The sequence below is a fragment of the Castor canadensis genome, chromosome 1, assembly GCF_047511655.1.
Source record: "Castor canadensis chromosome 1, mCasCan1.hap1v2, whole genome shotgun sequence".
Taxonomy (NCBI): Eukaryota; Metazoa; Chordata; class Mammalia; order Rodentia; family Castoridae; genus Castor; species Castor canadensis.
In genome coordinates this window covers 180392846-180407658 of record NC_133386.1, presented here as the reverse complement: position 1 = coordinate 180407658, position 14813 = coordinate 180392846, and the positions used below count along the sequence as shown (strand labels likewise).

At 53.5% G+C, this 14813-nt stretch overlaps 1 protein-coding gene across 1 annotated transcript in view; it reads left to right on the top strand.

Moving 5' to 3' along the window:
• Alx4 (ALX homeobox 4) overlaps positions 1-7090 on the top strand; it is a 40440-nt gene extending 33350 nt beyond the window's left edge. The window contains exons 3-4 of the mRNA XM_020163708.2: positions 3443-3571; positions 5994-7090. Of these exons, the coding sequence (XP_020019297.1) occupies positions 3443-3571; positions 5994-6323 (459 nt within the window). The 3' untranslated portion in view covers positions 6324-7090. The remainder of the gene's footprint in view (positions 1-3442; positions 3572-5993) is intronic.
• Positions 7091-14813: the final 7723 nt, after the last annotated feature.

Sequence of the window (14813 nt, the reverse complement as noted above, 5' to 3'; positions counted from 1 at the left end):
CAAATGAATAGGAGTGTCCAGAGCAGGATTGTCCAGTATTACAAAAAGGGATGGCCCATTCAGTGCAAAACATGGCAATGATACTGACACACAGTCACAACTCTTCAGTCACCACCATGCAACTACACACATGCCTACTTTCAAACTAGTCGAGGCAATTTACAATGAATGATTTCTCATGTTAATCTAAGATCAAGAACACTGACACGAAATGGGGACGTAATTATGGCATTAATCTAGGGTAAGTCTCCTAGTTGCCACTCTAGCTTCCCGCACCAGGACACATGGCAGATTGTTCTTAGCTTTTCTTGTAGGAAGGCAGCAGGATGTGTGGGATCTCCATGTACATCAGACCTCTGGGTTGACTCTGAGCCTCGCAGTGCCCTGGGGGTGTGGGGACATGATGGAACCCCCTGCCTGCCTCTGTGGAGTTTGTTCCGGCCCACACTCAGCTGGTGGCAAGCCAGGTGCCTGGCGTAGAGCAGTGGTGGGGACAAGGAGGGGGCGTCAGAGGGTTCCAGGATGGACTTTTCCTGGGAAGAAGCCTGGGGTTTGGCCTTGCTCCAGGGGGGGCTGCTGGGGCCTCTCTCTGCTGTCTGGGATTCCAATATCCACAGCTGGTGTCTGAAGACAATAAGACAGAGGCCTCCCCGCCCTGGGCCACCCCACCCTGGCCCCAGATGGGCTGCGGTTAGTCAGGCCTCCGCCAAGACAGTTGGTTCCTTGCACAGCCTGGTTCTCGGGAGAGGCCTGTGCTGAGTGGGCCCAGGCCCGGGTGGGCCCCAAAGCGGGGTGGTCCTGGGCGCGACATGTAGAAGGGGAGAGTGGCTGGGACCGCACGGTGGGTTCTGCTCCCTGGGGTTGCACAGTGGAGACAGGCCCAGAGGCACAGCTGGGGGTCAGAGATGGAGGACCCTTAATGTGAGCCCAGAAGGGCCACCCGGATGCGCCCGTCACCTCCCAGTGAATGGGAGGGTACTGAAGACCAGTCAGGCTAACTTAGCTATAGTCTAGATCTGACATGAAAGCCAGAGCACAAGCTCCACTTCAGGCGCAGGGTGAGGCTTAGGGACAATGGAGGCTTGGAGAAGGAGGTCCTGGGCAGATCTGCTCCCATAGGCCCCTGCTTCCCACACTCTGCCCACCCATCCATAGCCTCAAATGAATCCCATAGCCTGGCTTTTCCACTCCCTTCCCAAGCCAGTGCGCCCACCACCCCTACCCCCATCTGTCCTCATCAGATAATAACGGGGCTGCTTTCCCCCTTCAGCCCCGCATTCCATCCCCCACCTGCTCCTCCCTTCAACTGGAGACCCTTTTGCCAGATACCAGATACACCTCTGATCTCCCTGGAGTCCCTCCAGTGGGTCCAGAACCTACAGCAATACCTCCCACCTCCACATTCCCTTGATGAAGGTTACCTGGAACCCACAGAGGCATCAGGGAAACCCCAACTGCCACAGCAACGTAAACTTGTCTTGCCTTTGCCCCACCCCCCAAAGAAAGAAAGGAGCCAGGGAGCCATATATCTTGGTGCCTCTGGTGGGCTTCTCCCTTCCCCCAGCTTCCCCCCCCCAGAAAACCCTGGGAGGCTGAGGAAGGAACGGAAGGCTGAGCTCAGCCTGCAGGAAATTAAACATGAAATGAAAACAAGCCCCTCTGATTCATTCTCCCAGCTGCCCCAGCCCCCACTCCAGGCCGCTGATAAAGGGGGATCCCATTTCACAGCTCAAAACCGAGCCCCATGTGCCCCTGGCTCCCAGCGGGCGGCCTGGCCCTGCACCCCAGGGGCTCCCTGTGGGAAAGGGCCCCCAGGAGGCTCAGTCCAAGGACTGAGACCCCAAGCCTGAGAGAGGGCCATTCTCTAGGGAGGTCACAAGAAGGGCACTCTGTGTGTGTGTGTGTGTGTGTGTGTGTATGTGCATGCATGTACATGCCTGTGCACAATGCATGTGTGTGCACGCATGTGTACCCCTGTGTACACGTGTATCCACGAGGAGGAGGAAAGGGAGCTCACGCAGGAATGGAGAAACACCAGTGTGCACCCCACCCCGATCACCTCTCCCTCCCACACTGCCATGAGACATGCATTCCCCCTCTCTCTTGACCTCTTTCCTCTGGCAAGAGAGCGAGAAAGGTCAGGAGCTATAAATAAACAAATGTGAAGTGCTCTGAAAACTCAGTGACTGCCTTCCCATCTGTCTCCCCCACTGCTCCAGCCCAGCGCAGATACCGGCCCCATCTACAGATGCAGAAACTGAGGCCACTGGCCATGCCAGTGCTCCATGGGGCCTTCTGTTTGCCCACTGCACTAGGAGCCCAAACAAGCCACAACCTCTGTGGGGTCCCCTCCTTCCTGTCCCTTTCCCACCCTGTCTACTCTCATAACTTACTCCATCACAAGTCAAGGCCCAGGGCAACAGGCTTCAGGATGACCCCTTGTCCAGGTTTTTCTCACCCTGCCAGAAATATTCCTTTCAAGGACAAGGACCAACACCCCCCCACCAGGGCCCCTGGCATGCATGCCAGCCTCAGAGATCTCACTTCATAGCCGGGTGCCTGGCCAAGCCAAGGGCACACCAACCACCCATGCTCAGTGACAGGTGGCCCCACTCTTTGGCAGCAGGCCACCCTCCTGCGCAGGATTTTGCAGTCACCTCCTCCACTGGCAACCCCCCCTTGCCATTCAAGGACCTCCAAAATCTGACTCCAGCTTCCACCTTTCTTTCTCTCCTGCCACTTCCCCCCAGTTGGCCTCTTCAGGCCTGAGCTATCATCCTGCCTGCCAACCACTTAAGGCCCAGAGCCAGGCCTCTCCTCCAGGAAGCCTCCCCTGATTGCCCTTGTTCCTACAGGAACTCAGACACAGTAACTCTCAGGCGTTCTGAGAGTTCAGAGAGTTACCGGGGAGGCTTTGTTTCCGTAAGAAGGCTGTGGAGTGGATGCAAGGGGTAGGAATTCTGGATCTAGTCCTTGTTAGAAGCTATGATGGAGCTAAGTGTGACCGTGCAACGTGAGGGATTTTGGGGAGATGTTTGAACCTTTTATTAGATTTTCTCCAGGAGTCTGAACCACGGCAGAGAGGTGCCCCAATGCTGGGGCTGGTTGGTGACTGCTAAGAAGACCAGCAGTGACTTATTTCCAGTGTGTGTGTGTGTGTGTGTGTGTGTGTGTGTGTGTGTATGGACACTTGTCTGGATTCTGAGGCCTACAAATGAAGTTACTGGAGAGTAAGCTGCCTCCAGCTGAGTATCAGTAGGTCTAGATTGTAAGCTCTTCAGGACAAAGACCAAGGCTGACATTTATCTGTGGCCCCACAGCTGCTCCAATACACCTGACACACCCATTGTGATTAGTGGAGGCTCAGGGAACAGTATGATCTGCCTGAGGACAAGGCCTCCCTGCCTGGCCTGCCCCTTGTGACAATTGCTTTGTCCGGTAGGTCTGGTTCCAGAACCGCAGAGCCAAGTGGAGGAAGAGGGAGCGCTTCGGGCAGATGCAGCAGGTTCGGACCCACTTCTCCACCGCCTATGAGCTGCCCCTCCTCACCCGAGCCGAGAACTATGCCCAAGTAAGTCCTGCTAGACTGCCTCCCCGATCCCAGGCCTCGATGTCCTGACAATGGCTTCTCACAGGAGGGCCTGGGTCCCCAGAGATGGTTCACACGGCTTCCCAAGCCCTTCAGGCCCATTTCAGGTGTGTACCTGTTTGTACCAGAACGTGGGAGCTCTGCAGTGGCTTCTGCCACTCATTGGCTTTAGGCTGGGAAGGTGGGGACAATAAGAGTGGTGTTAGCCACTTCTCTGTGAGCATCAGAACAGAGGCGGTGGAAGGCCAGGGCCTCCAGGTCATTGGCTGTCACTCAAGAGTGTCCCCCTAGGAAGGAGTTCTGTAATCTGGAGGGCGCGTAGCCAGGTTGGGATAAAAGTGGACGTGAGTTTCTTCCCAGCTGCAGGTCTTGCTTACTTCATGAAAGCCTCCAGTTCTTTGAGCCTCAGTTTTTGTCATCTATAAACTGGACTTGATATAAATGTCAGCATCGACTCTTTTGTGTAGGATTTTTTTTGTTTGGTTTGGTTTGGTTTTGTAGTACTGGGAACTAAACTCAGGGCCTTGCCCCTGCTAGGCAAGCCTATACCTCCAGCCCTTTTATTTTTATTTTATTTTTGAGACAAGGTCTCAGTAACATTGCCTGGGCTGGCCTCAAACTCCTGTCCTCTAGCCTCTGCTTCCTGAGTAGCTGTGATTACAAGTGTCCAGCTAACATATATGTTCTTGATCAAGCCCATCCTTGCCATCCCTCAACCTGTCCAGCAGAGGTGGCCTCCGCTCCCTGCCTGGGGCTCATTCTTGTGTGGCCTCTGCCGTCAGCTCCTAGCCCTGCCCCTGCTCCAGAAGCCAGCCTATGTCATAGCACTGCCAAGCCTCCATTCCTCCTGCCTGCCTGGGTGCCATGCTAGCACACGGGCTCTGGACTTCCCACAGAGGCAGCTCTGCACCTCCCCCACATCCTCCAGGAGGTAGGGGCAGGGGGCAGGTCTGCAGGTGAGGCTGAGGATCGAGGGTGTCTCCCACATGCACCACCTGCATCAGCTCCCACTACATTCTTTCCTGCCCTTCTTCCCTCTCTCCCTCCCCACACCCAGGGGTGAAACTCCAGCCCTGGCTCTTTGACCTTGACTGCTGCTATCTGAGTGGGAGGGAGAAGAGAAGGCCCTGCTTGTCTTTCTCACCTATAGTTTCATAAACTCCAGGCTCCACACCTCTTCCAAGACAGGGTGGAAAAGGGGCCAAACTTCTCCCTTCCCAGGGCATGCTGGGAGGAGGAAGGTGGCGTGATCAGTTTGCAGGCACTTCCTCAGAATGCCCAAGGGAACTGGGCCAGTGCCTGTTCTACTCTGCTTTTAAATGTCTTCCAAGTGCCCTCTAAGCCCTGGGGGGAGGGCAGGCCAACAGAAGCCTGCCTGAGGCCACCATGAGCCCAAGAGCTTGTCCTCTGTATCCCAGGTCATCCTCCTGGCAAACACTTAGAGGGTGGAGGAAGGTGAGGCCCAGAGCTGGAGGGGACAGGATTACATTTGCATCCATAGAAGATAAGATATCCAGTTCAACCTCCATCCACACCCTGTGGCCCGTGGATGCCAAGCCCCCCACTTTATTCTGCCCACTCCTATGACAGCTTCTTCCATTCTGGGTTTAGTTCTGAAGCCTCAAGAGTTCCATCTCTGGGGCTGGGCATGGTGGTTCACATCTGTAATCCCAGCATTCAGGAGGTAGAGGTAGGAAGACGTAAAGTTCCAGGTCAGCCGGGACTACTTGTTGAGACCCTGTCTCAAAAACCAAAAACCAAACAAACAAAAAGAGTTCTGTCCCTGGAACCTCAGCCACTGACCTGGGCCTCTGGGGGCATTTAGGCCCCTGCTTCCCACACCCACCCTCCATTACCCCCACTTGCCAAGCCAGAGCCTGTGTTCCCAACATGAAGCTCTCTGGTTACCCCACAGCAGCCCTTTCCCCAGAGTCTCCGTGCAGTTTGCAGTTCGGTCCTTGCTACTGGATGCCTGCTATATCCCGCTGACCTGGACACAGAGGTGCCCAAGCATAAAGCCCCTCCAGGGGTATCTGGGCATCCTTCAAGGCCAGACACCCAAGAATGGTTTCATGTTGGGCACCAGTGGCTCACACCTGTAATCCTAGCTACTTGGGAGGCTGAGATCTGGAGGGTCGTGGTTCAAGGCCAGCCCAGGCAAATAGGTCACAAGACCCCATCTCCAAAATCACCGGAGCAAAAGGAACTGGAGGTGAGGCTCAAGCAGTAGAGTGCCTGCTTTGCAAGAGTGAAGCCCTGAGTTCAAACTCCAGTCCCACCAAAAAACAAAACAAAAAAGAACAGTTTCATTGTAAGAATGGACTCGTAATAAGGAACAGTTCATCGTCCCCCACACCACCGCCCTGCAGCCAGCTTGTGACATCTCTCCCCTCACCCTCTCCAGATTCAGAACCCGTCCTGGATTGGCAACAATGGGGCTGCCTCACCGGTGCCGGCCTGTGTGGTCCCCTGTGACCCGGTACCTGCCTGCATGTCCCCTCACGCCCACCCCCCTGGTTCCGGGGCCAGCAGTGTCACCGACTTCCTGAGTGTCTCTGGGGCTGGCAGCCACGTGGGCCAGACGCACATGGGCAGCCTGTTCGGAGCAGCCGGCCTCAGCCCAGGCCTCAACGGCTACGAGCTGAACGGAGAGCCCGACCGCAAGACCTCGAGCATCGCTGCGCTGCGGATGAAGGCCAAGGAGCACAGTGCAGCCATCTCCTGGGCCACATGACACAGCCCCTCCTGTCTGTCCTGGCGCCCTCCCCCACCTCGGGGCCCTGGCCGTGCCCCTGCTCCCCAGGCCCCCAGCCTCTCACTCAACTCTCCCCTTAGGAACCTGGCCTGGCCCAGGGGCCTGGCCCTCAGCACTTTCAGCCACCCCAAGTCTGAGGTCCCCCCGTGCACTGCTGGGACAGAGTGAGTGGCAGACCCCTGCCCCTCCCCAGCACCGAGGCTGAGATCCCCGCTGCTGGCCAAAGGCAGTGGAAAAGCCAGGTAGTCACGTCCTGCAGCTTCGCGTCCTTATAAGCTGAGGCCTTTTCTCTCCTCCTGCTCCTCTGCCCTACCTGTTTGACCTTGAGTCAAAGTTAGGTTCCTCTCTAGACCCAGTAGCAGCAATGGTCTGGTCTTGTCCCTTTTCTGTGTGGTCCCTGGTCACTGGACCTATGGCTCTGTGTCTGAGGAACCAGTGCCCTGCAGAGTGGGTCTCTGCCTTTCCTGAAAGTTTGTGGAATCTCATCTCCTGAATCCAAGACACCTGGACAGCCACCAGGCTGATGGGCCTTGCCGACTGCAGTCTGGTGTCCCCTCTGCTGGACACACCCAGGGAGCGGGCCGCAGTGGAGAGAGGAGTTGGAGCTGAAGGACCCTGCTGTATCATCTGGAAGGATGGCCAGGCCCCAGGGGAGCTGTGAGCCAAACCTCTCACTCTGAGACTCTGGTTCCTGTGCGCACTGCAGGAGAGGAGCCAGGCATGAGGGGAACTGAGAGCATTTCACACACACCCCCCCTCCCCCCCCCCGCCGCCCCACTCCCAGGCCACCATGGTGCTGGAAGGCTGCAGGGAGGGCCCAGGTGGCCGGGCTGGGTGCCACTTGCAACTGCTGCTGTGGGGAGGGCTGGACAGCTGGCTGTCCATCAGCCAGTGCATCAGCCTCTGCAGGGCCCCTCCATGAGGGTCTAGGGTGCTTGTCCCTTCCTTGTCCTACCCGGGTTGCTCACTGGGGCTGCTCAGCAGAATTCTGGAGCGGAAGGACTTACAACTTGGAATAAATAAGCTAGGGCTCTGTGCCATGGTGGCAGGACTCAGGAGCGGTGGGCAGGCTCTGCCAGAGGATGCATGGCTGTGCTCAACCTCCAGGCAGGACAGCCTGGAGTGACTGCCCCTGTCTACCACCTCTGGCACAGTGTCACATCTGCCTGGAGCCTGGCACGGTAGGGGGTGTCATATCCCTCCAGGCCTAGGGGACAGTACTGCTCCCCTGTAGCCCTCCACACCCTCTTAGAGCTGCCATTTCACTTCATCCCCAGGGGCCAGGGTCAGCGCCCCTCTCCTGCCTCTGGAAGGGTTCAAGGCCAAGCTCCACTGGGTCAGCTGCTTGGTGGCAAGATGCCATCCTAAAGCCAGTTTCCCACCTGCAGGAAACAGCTCCTATCAGCCTGTCTTGACCCCACACGAGGGGTGGCAGTGGCTCTAGCCCTCACCTGAGCTGATAGCAACAGACCTACCCTTGGGTTAGGCCCTTCCTGGGAGAAGCACTGGTCTTTTCTACCTTCTGCCTTGACTTCTTTCAGTGAGGAGAGCTGGGGCCCTGAGCTCAGGGTCCTGGATACAGAACAGCCTCAGGTTGGGCTGAGCGAAACCATGTCATTGAGGACTGAGAGCCTCTGTCTGGGAACTGCCCAAGGTCTTAATAGGCATGGGGGTGTCACAGTCTCCTCTCCCCCGCATTTAGTGTCCCTGTCTGCTCTGGACGGATCTGGTTTTGGCCTCCCCTATTAAGAGTCAGACCTGTTTGTGAATCACAGCCCAAGTTGGATTTAGGTAAAAGGTTCCTCGACATTGAATGAAGTGTTCCTGAAGCCTTGGCTAGAGGTGCTTCAAATGGTTGAGGGTCCTGGAGTCCTTGCCAAGTTCTGACTTTCACAAAATAGCTCATTCTCCCCAGAAACTAGCAAGGCAAGGGGTGACATAAGGCTAGGAGTTCCCTGGTCCCTTCCTAAATGCTCTGGTGACTGCAGAAGCACGTGGGGGGATATTTCACCACAGCTGCTTCTCACACATGAGAAAATCAAAACAGAGAGCAAGAGGACCAGGACAGCTCCAGAAGACAAGGACAGGAGAGAGCTTTTGGTAGACTCTTCTGGAAGGAGCCCCTGACATTTAATTCTCTATTTTCTGAGCACACTAGGTCCATGTTAGGCAAATTTCAGCTCAAAAGCTTGAGAAGAAAAGGTCCCCATTAATAGAAAAAGGGGTTTGTGGCTATGGCCACATGTCTGCCAACACAGCCAAGCATGGCTGATTAAACATGATGGTGTAAAATGTCACCATTCACCTCTCCACAGGTAGCCACCTACCCCCATGCTGGTCCTCTGTGCCTTGCCCTCCAGGGCCTGCCTAACACTAAGGACCACACAGTTACTTGGAGGAGTTGGGGAGGAATCTAGACACCCTCTAGTCAGTTCAGTCTCTTCACCTCAGAAAAGAGTGATCAGGGCCTGAGTGGAGAAGGGACTGAGGCCATGCTGCCTAGGCTCCAAAGGCCTGGGTTTCAGTTGGTACATGGGTGACCAGTGCTGCTCAGAGCTCCCCTTGTGTCTCCATCAGCAGCTCAGCTCTCCAGAAGAGAACCTCGGGGCCCTGGGTCCTCCCCAGGCAGGTCCTCTGCAGCAACCGCTAGGATGCCTAGCAGGCTGGCTGGCTTCCAGAAGCCAGGTCTCATGAAGGTGGGTGAGAGACTACCTGTTAAGTGGCTAACTGCTAAGCGGATAAGCTGAGAGGTGAGGATTTTCTTTGGCTATGTGCCTAGCTGCTCAAAGATGCCATTGTGGGCAGCTGCAGCAGAGCGGGTAGCCAAGATCCAGGCCTGCAGGGAGCATGGCTCAGTATGCCAAGACTCCATACTGAGATGCTGCCTCCTAGGCCTGGGAACTGAGACTCTGGGACAGATAGGCCTGTCTTCATGTCTGGGATGGCACTTGGAGGACACAGGCTTTCATGACTTTCCTTGAATTCTTTTAACTATACTTGATTCTCGCTCTCTGGACCATGCCTCGAGCTTTCAGAAGCAGGGTGATTGGGGGTGGGGGTGAGGGAGCATGAGTGAGGGGGACCCCAGTACATACTTCTGTGCCCACACTGGACTCAGCTCTGATGCTCCACTTGTCATCATCCCTACTGGATAGACAAGGGAATGTTTCCATGGAAACCACCGTGCCCCTGTAAGCAGTCACTCACTCTGGGGCTATCCCTGGGGGGGAGACAGTCTCTGAGGGCTCTGCCCACAGGTACAGAGGCAAACAGGCCCAGCTGGGGGAGAGTGGCTGGCATTCTGGCCTCCAGGGTCATAACCCATGACCGTCCCATTAGAAAAGATGACAGAAACCCTATTTCCCAAAGTCTCCATCAGCCCCACTTCATCATAAGGCTGCTGGGGAGAGGAGAGGAGGCTCCGGTTGAACGTTTTCTCCCCTCCCCTCGCCTTTCTCACCCTTCACTCACACATAGAGCTAGGCCTTTGTACTACTGATTTTGAAGGACAATTTTCAGTGTCTAATAACCTGTTTGGGTGTGCAGTGGTTGAAAAAAGAGAGCGCTGAGTGCGAGACGGAACATGAACCTCAACCGACACTTGCTGTTGTCATTGTAAGATATTTTAACCCTGTATAAGTGCAACTTCTCCTTTAGCTTATGGCCTGGGGGTGGAATATTCAAATATATATATAAATATTAAAGATACATTAAAAATTCAGAAAAATGTAAAAAAAAAAATGAGGTCAGTTCCATGAAGTTTTACTGCCTATACCACCACGTAACTACATTATAGCAAAGTATTAAAAGAAACGTTCTTGCCTTTTAAGTAAGTTATTGCACTTACATCTTTTGGGGGAGGGGAGGAAAGTGGTGAGAAGGGGATTTAGGGGCGAGGTGCGGGGCCTGAACGCAGAGCAGAGGCCGCCGGACGCTCCCAGCGCCTCCTTTGTTGGGCACAGCCCAGTCTGTCTGTTTGGTTGTTGTTTGCAATAAACTCCTTCTCCTTCCTCCTCTCAACTGGAATCTGTCTGTTTTGTTCCTGACTTATGACAGATGAAATGTGATCAGAGAGGCCTCTGAAATCTCACGTTAATTGAAGTCGGCAAAAAATACTAACAGTGCCCTTTTGAACTGCTGACACAGTGCAGAATGGATTACCAGGCTAGATTAACAACAGGTGGCTGGCTGATGCTCCTGCACAAAGAGCGGTGCGTGGCCTGTGAGGGTCTGGGATGTGCCCCCTTCCTCCTTGTTGCACAGCAGGCGAGCTAGAGGGGGCAGGGGCACCAGAGCCCGCCCCTCAGGCAGCAGGAGGGGTCGCAGCAGAAGCAGCTCCTTGCCTCTGAGCATCTAGGGTGTGCTTGTCACAGACTGTGCCTCGAGGACTTCCCAAAGCACTCCATGTCCTCAATGTCACAGTGCTGCTGTTTCCAGGGGCTGCTCTGGAAGCAGGAGGAGAGCCAGGGCACGGAAGTCCTGCTGTTTGGCACCAGAGCGTAGGACAGGCCTCCAGGACAGACAGCTCCCAGGCATGAGCAGGTGATTTTTAAAGCCAGGCTGTAAAGACAAATGATGAAGCAGGAAGAGAGCCAGGAGAAGGGAGCCATCTTTGATGACCAAACCAGCCAGCCCTCTGTTCCACAGCTGAAGTGTAGGAATAAGACTCTCCCTGTCTCCTTTACCAACTCGCCAGGAGGACTAAACAGATGACATATGACAAGAGCTTTGTAAGCTGGTGTGACAACGTGGCACAAAGAACAATGACTGTTTCCAGCTAGGAATCTGATGGAAACCCCTTCTCAGCCTCTCTTTCCAATGGTTTGAACACTTTCTTGGAGCTATCTCTCAGACGTGCTACCTGTAGGAGGTAGATTCACACTCAATGTAGTCCCACTGAGTTTCAGGAAGGCCTGACAACTTTAAGAAGTAACTCTGTCACACATTAGGGGCCTGGGTCACCATACCACTTGGACTGTCAAAACAAAGCACTGTCCAGGCACAGGATGGAAAGGAAGCAGATACAGGAAAAGCCATGTGTCAAGCCACATAGGAGCTGTGGGGTTCTGTCCCTACCTCACATTTCTGCCTTTTCCTGGGGAGCTAGAAGCCCCCAATCCTGCAGAGTACACAGGGTAGGGAAGGGAGAACTTGGTTGGTTTAGACATCTCTGGTAACTTGGGCAGCCTGTTCCTGGGACCTGGGACTCTCAGTACAGCCGTCTCTTGGTATCCATGGGAAAGTCTTTCCAGGACCCCCGTGGGTACCAAAATCCACGGATGCTTAAGTTCCTCATATAAAATAGTATAGTATTGGCAGATAAGACACACAATCTTCCCAATGTACTTTAAATCACTTCCAGATTACTTATAATACCTACTACAATGTAATGCTATGCAAATAGTTCTTATACTGTATTGTTTACAGAGTAATGAAAAGAAAAAAGCATGCACGTGCTCTGATATGTAGAGATGCAAGGTTTTTCCTCAGTGTTTTAGACCCTCAGTTGAGCCTGAAGATATGGGGGCTTGACTGTGGTCTCTAAGGAAGACGAGGCTATCAGGACTTCCTCTGACTGTTGACTGTGGCTCCATCCTTCACTATCTGGCCACCCAACACAGCTCATTGTTCCCCAAACTGTCTGGGCCTTTCACTTATCCCCAAGGCTGGACTTGCTATCTTTTCTGCTTAGAATGTTCTGACCCCTTCTTCCTGTCCCTCCTCTACCTATGGACTCCTATTGATCCTGAAAGGTTTCTTCCAAATGCTAATGCCTCTGTGAAGCCCCTTTCTAGCTATGCCCTACCTAACTTCCAGAAGTCAACTGCTGCCTCTCGGTATCCCCAGAACTGTGGGTAATAGCAGGTCAGCACATAATATGTGCAAGTTGGCTATTTATCTGCTGACATCCGACATGCGTAAAGGCTCTATGAGGACACTGACAGTGCTTACATCTGCATGCCTCAGAAAATGAGTCCAAGGTGAGTGGAGAAGTGGGGGGATGACATGCTGAGTTGTGAGTCAGGGTAGGACAGGAAGGTCAAAGGAGAGTCCCGGTTTATTTTAGAGAAATCCAGAAACTGACTCAGGCAACTGGAGAGCAGCCTGGAGTGAACTCTGCTTAACCTTGGACCCGGCCCACTGTGCTCCTCCAGAGTTCGTGAGCATTTGTAAAGAGCAATGGCCATGACAAGCCTGGCCTCTTTATTTAGTCTTCCTGGTGTTTGGCCAAAGATGGTGCCAAGAGTTCCTGGGTCCAACGGTTCTCCTGTTGGAGCGTCTCCATTTAGCCTTGGTCTGAAATCCTGCTTTCTCCCCATCATCCCAGACAATCCTTATGTCCAAGTCTCCACTCACAACTCTGCCTTAGGAGTAGTCTGTAGACAGTGTCTTTCCTGCCTTGGTCCCAACTCCAGCAGGATCTGCTCTTGCCTTGGATTTACCACCAATCCCACTGTTCCTAGTCTTGCTCTAAGAGATACCGCCAACCTCAGGGTGCCACCAGCTGGCTGGTTTGAGTACAGCAGAGCCCTCCCTGTGGCCAGTAGTGGTGGAACTTCTCCTCCCACAGGTCTAGACTTTCGTGCTCAGCAGCCAAGAAACAATGGGCCCTCCACAAATAGCCAGCCGGTTCCCCAAAATAGGACTGCAAACCGCCTGTGTGTTCGTAGCGAGAAGATGCAAGCTAGAGCCAGAAGACAATGGAGTGTGAGAGTTGAAATTTTCCCTGGAATTTTGTGTGATTTCAAACAGATTTTTTTTTTTTAATAGCTCAACACAGCCCAACAGGATTGAGGAAGGGCAAACTTGCACAAGGAGCTTTGGTGGGGCCATGTGCACGCCATGTGTTAAGGTGTTGCCTCTGCTGGAGAGGAGCAAACCCGCTGTGGTGCCTGGGATCTGGAATCTCCCAGAGCCCTGTTACGACATGGTGCTTAGATGTCCGGGGGATGTGAGGTTCTTGCTGTGTCTGCGGGGGTGTCTCTTTTGGTTGCATCTCATGTCCCCTCCCCAACCCTTCTCTGTCTTCTACCCACAGTGCATCTCTGTAATTTCCAGGCTCTTGGGGAAAGGGATCGACAATAGGTTCAAGCTACACTATGGGGGGTGGGGATGAAAATAAGTGTATATGTGTGTGTGTTTGTGTGTGTGTGTGTGTGTGTGTGTGTGTGTGAGAGAGAGAGAGAGAGAGAGAGAGAGAGAGGATTGGGAAGGGTAATTGCTGAGAAGGATGAAACATGAAGGCAGCCCACACCTCCTCTCCAAGAAAGGTTTGGACAGAGAGAGCTTTGTCTTGATGACAGTGTGGAAAAGCCCTGGCCAGGAAGCCACATGGTGACCTTTGTAGCTCTGTTACCTTACCAAACCACTAAAATGCTTTCCTTGTGACTTTTTCCATCAGGAAAGTGAAGACAAGTTTTCTGCTAATCTCACAAGGTGGTTATAAAGTTCAAGAGTTAAAATATTTGAACACAGTGGAGACAGGAGATATCATGCCTGTGGAGGTTGGGAAGGGCCATAGGGATTGGATTACATGTACTGGCTAAGGGAAGGACACCAAAGGTTGGGGGACTGTGTTTTACAAAGTGTGTCATCACACTATGAAACACTGGGAATCCCTGATATTTTATCTGTGGGATTGGCTGGGTGGCTGGTAAGGTGGTGATAAACAGTGTATTATGCCACACATATACTGGGCAGCTTAAAAACAGTTCTGAAATCCAGGCTCGTGGCACTGGAAAGTTTGGTTTCTGGTGAGGTGTCTTTCTGGATGGTAGATAACTGTCTTCTCCCTTGTTCTCCATGTACACATGTGGAGAGATGAGGCTCTGGTATCTCTGCCTTGTCTTAAAAGGATACCAATCCTACTAAATTAGGGACCCACCCTTAGGACCTCATTTAACCTGTATTTACGTCTTCAGAGGCCCTATCTTCAAACACAGTGACCTCAGGGAATGGGGAATCAGTATATGAATTGGTGCGGGGTGGGGGTGGGGGGCACATAAAAAACCAGCAGCATGGCTGGTGCGTGTTACATGGATGAGGGGAAGACTCAGAAATGGACAAGGAGCTGTTCTTCCCATCTGTAGATCCCAAAGGGTTTCAGTGAGTCCCAGCAAGTTCCAAAGGGGCTTGCCAACCACTCTAGCTCAGGGCCTTGTCACTGTCTACCTCCTGTTCCTAATCTCTCCCCACTCCATCCATTGTCAACACTGATGCCAAGGGTCAGCTCTGATAGATACATCCCTGGCCAGAACATTAGCCTGAGATGGCTCTACTCTTCCTACAGACCAGAATCTCAGCTCTTTGACTTCACTTTGTGATGGTGAGTCTTAGGCGTCAACTTGGATGGATTATGGGCTAGCCAGAGAACTGGGAAGCATTGCTCTGAGTGAGTCCGAGAGTGTTCTAGAGGAGCCTGGAGGATGAGGCAGGGACTAAGTGAGAAAAATCTGCCCTCAGGGTGGG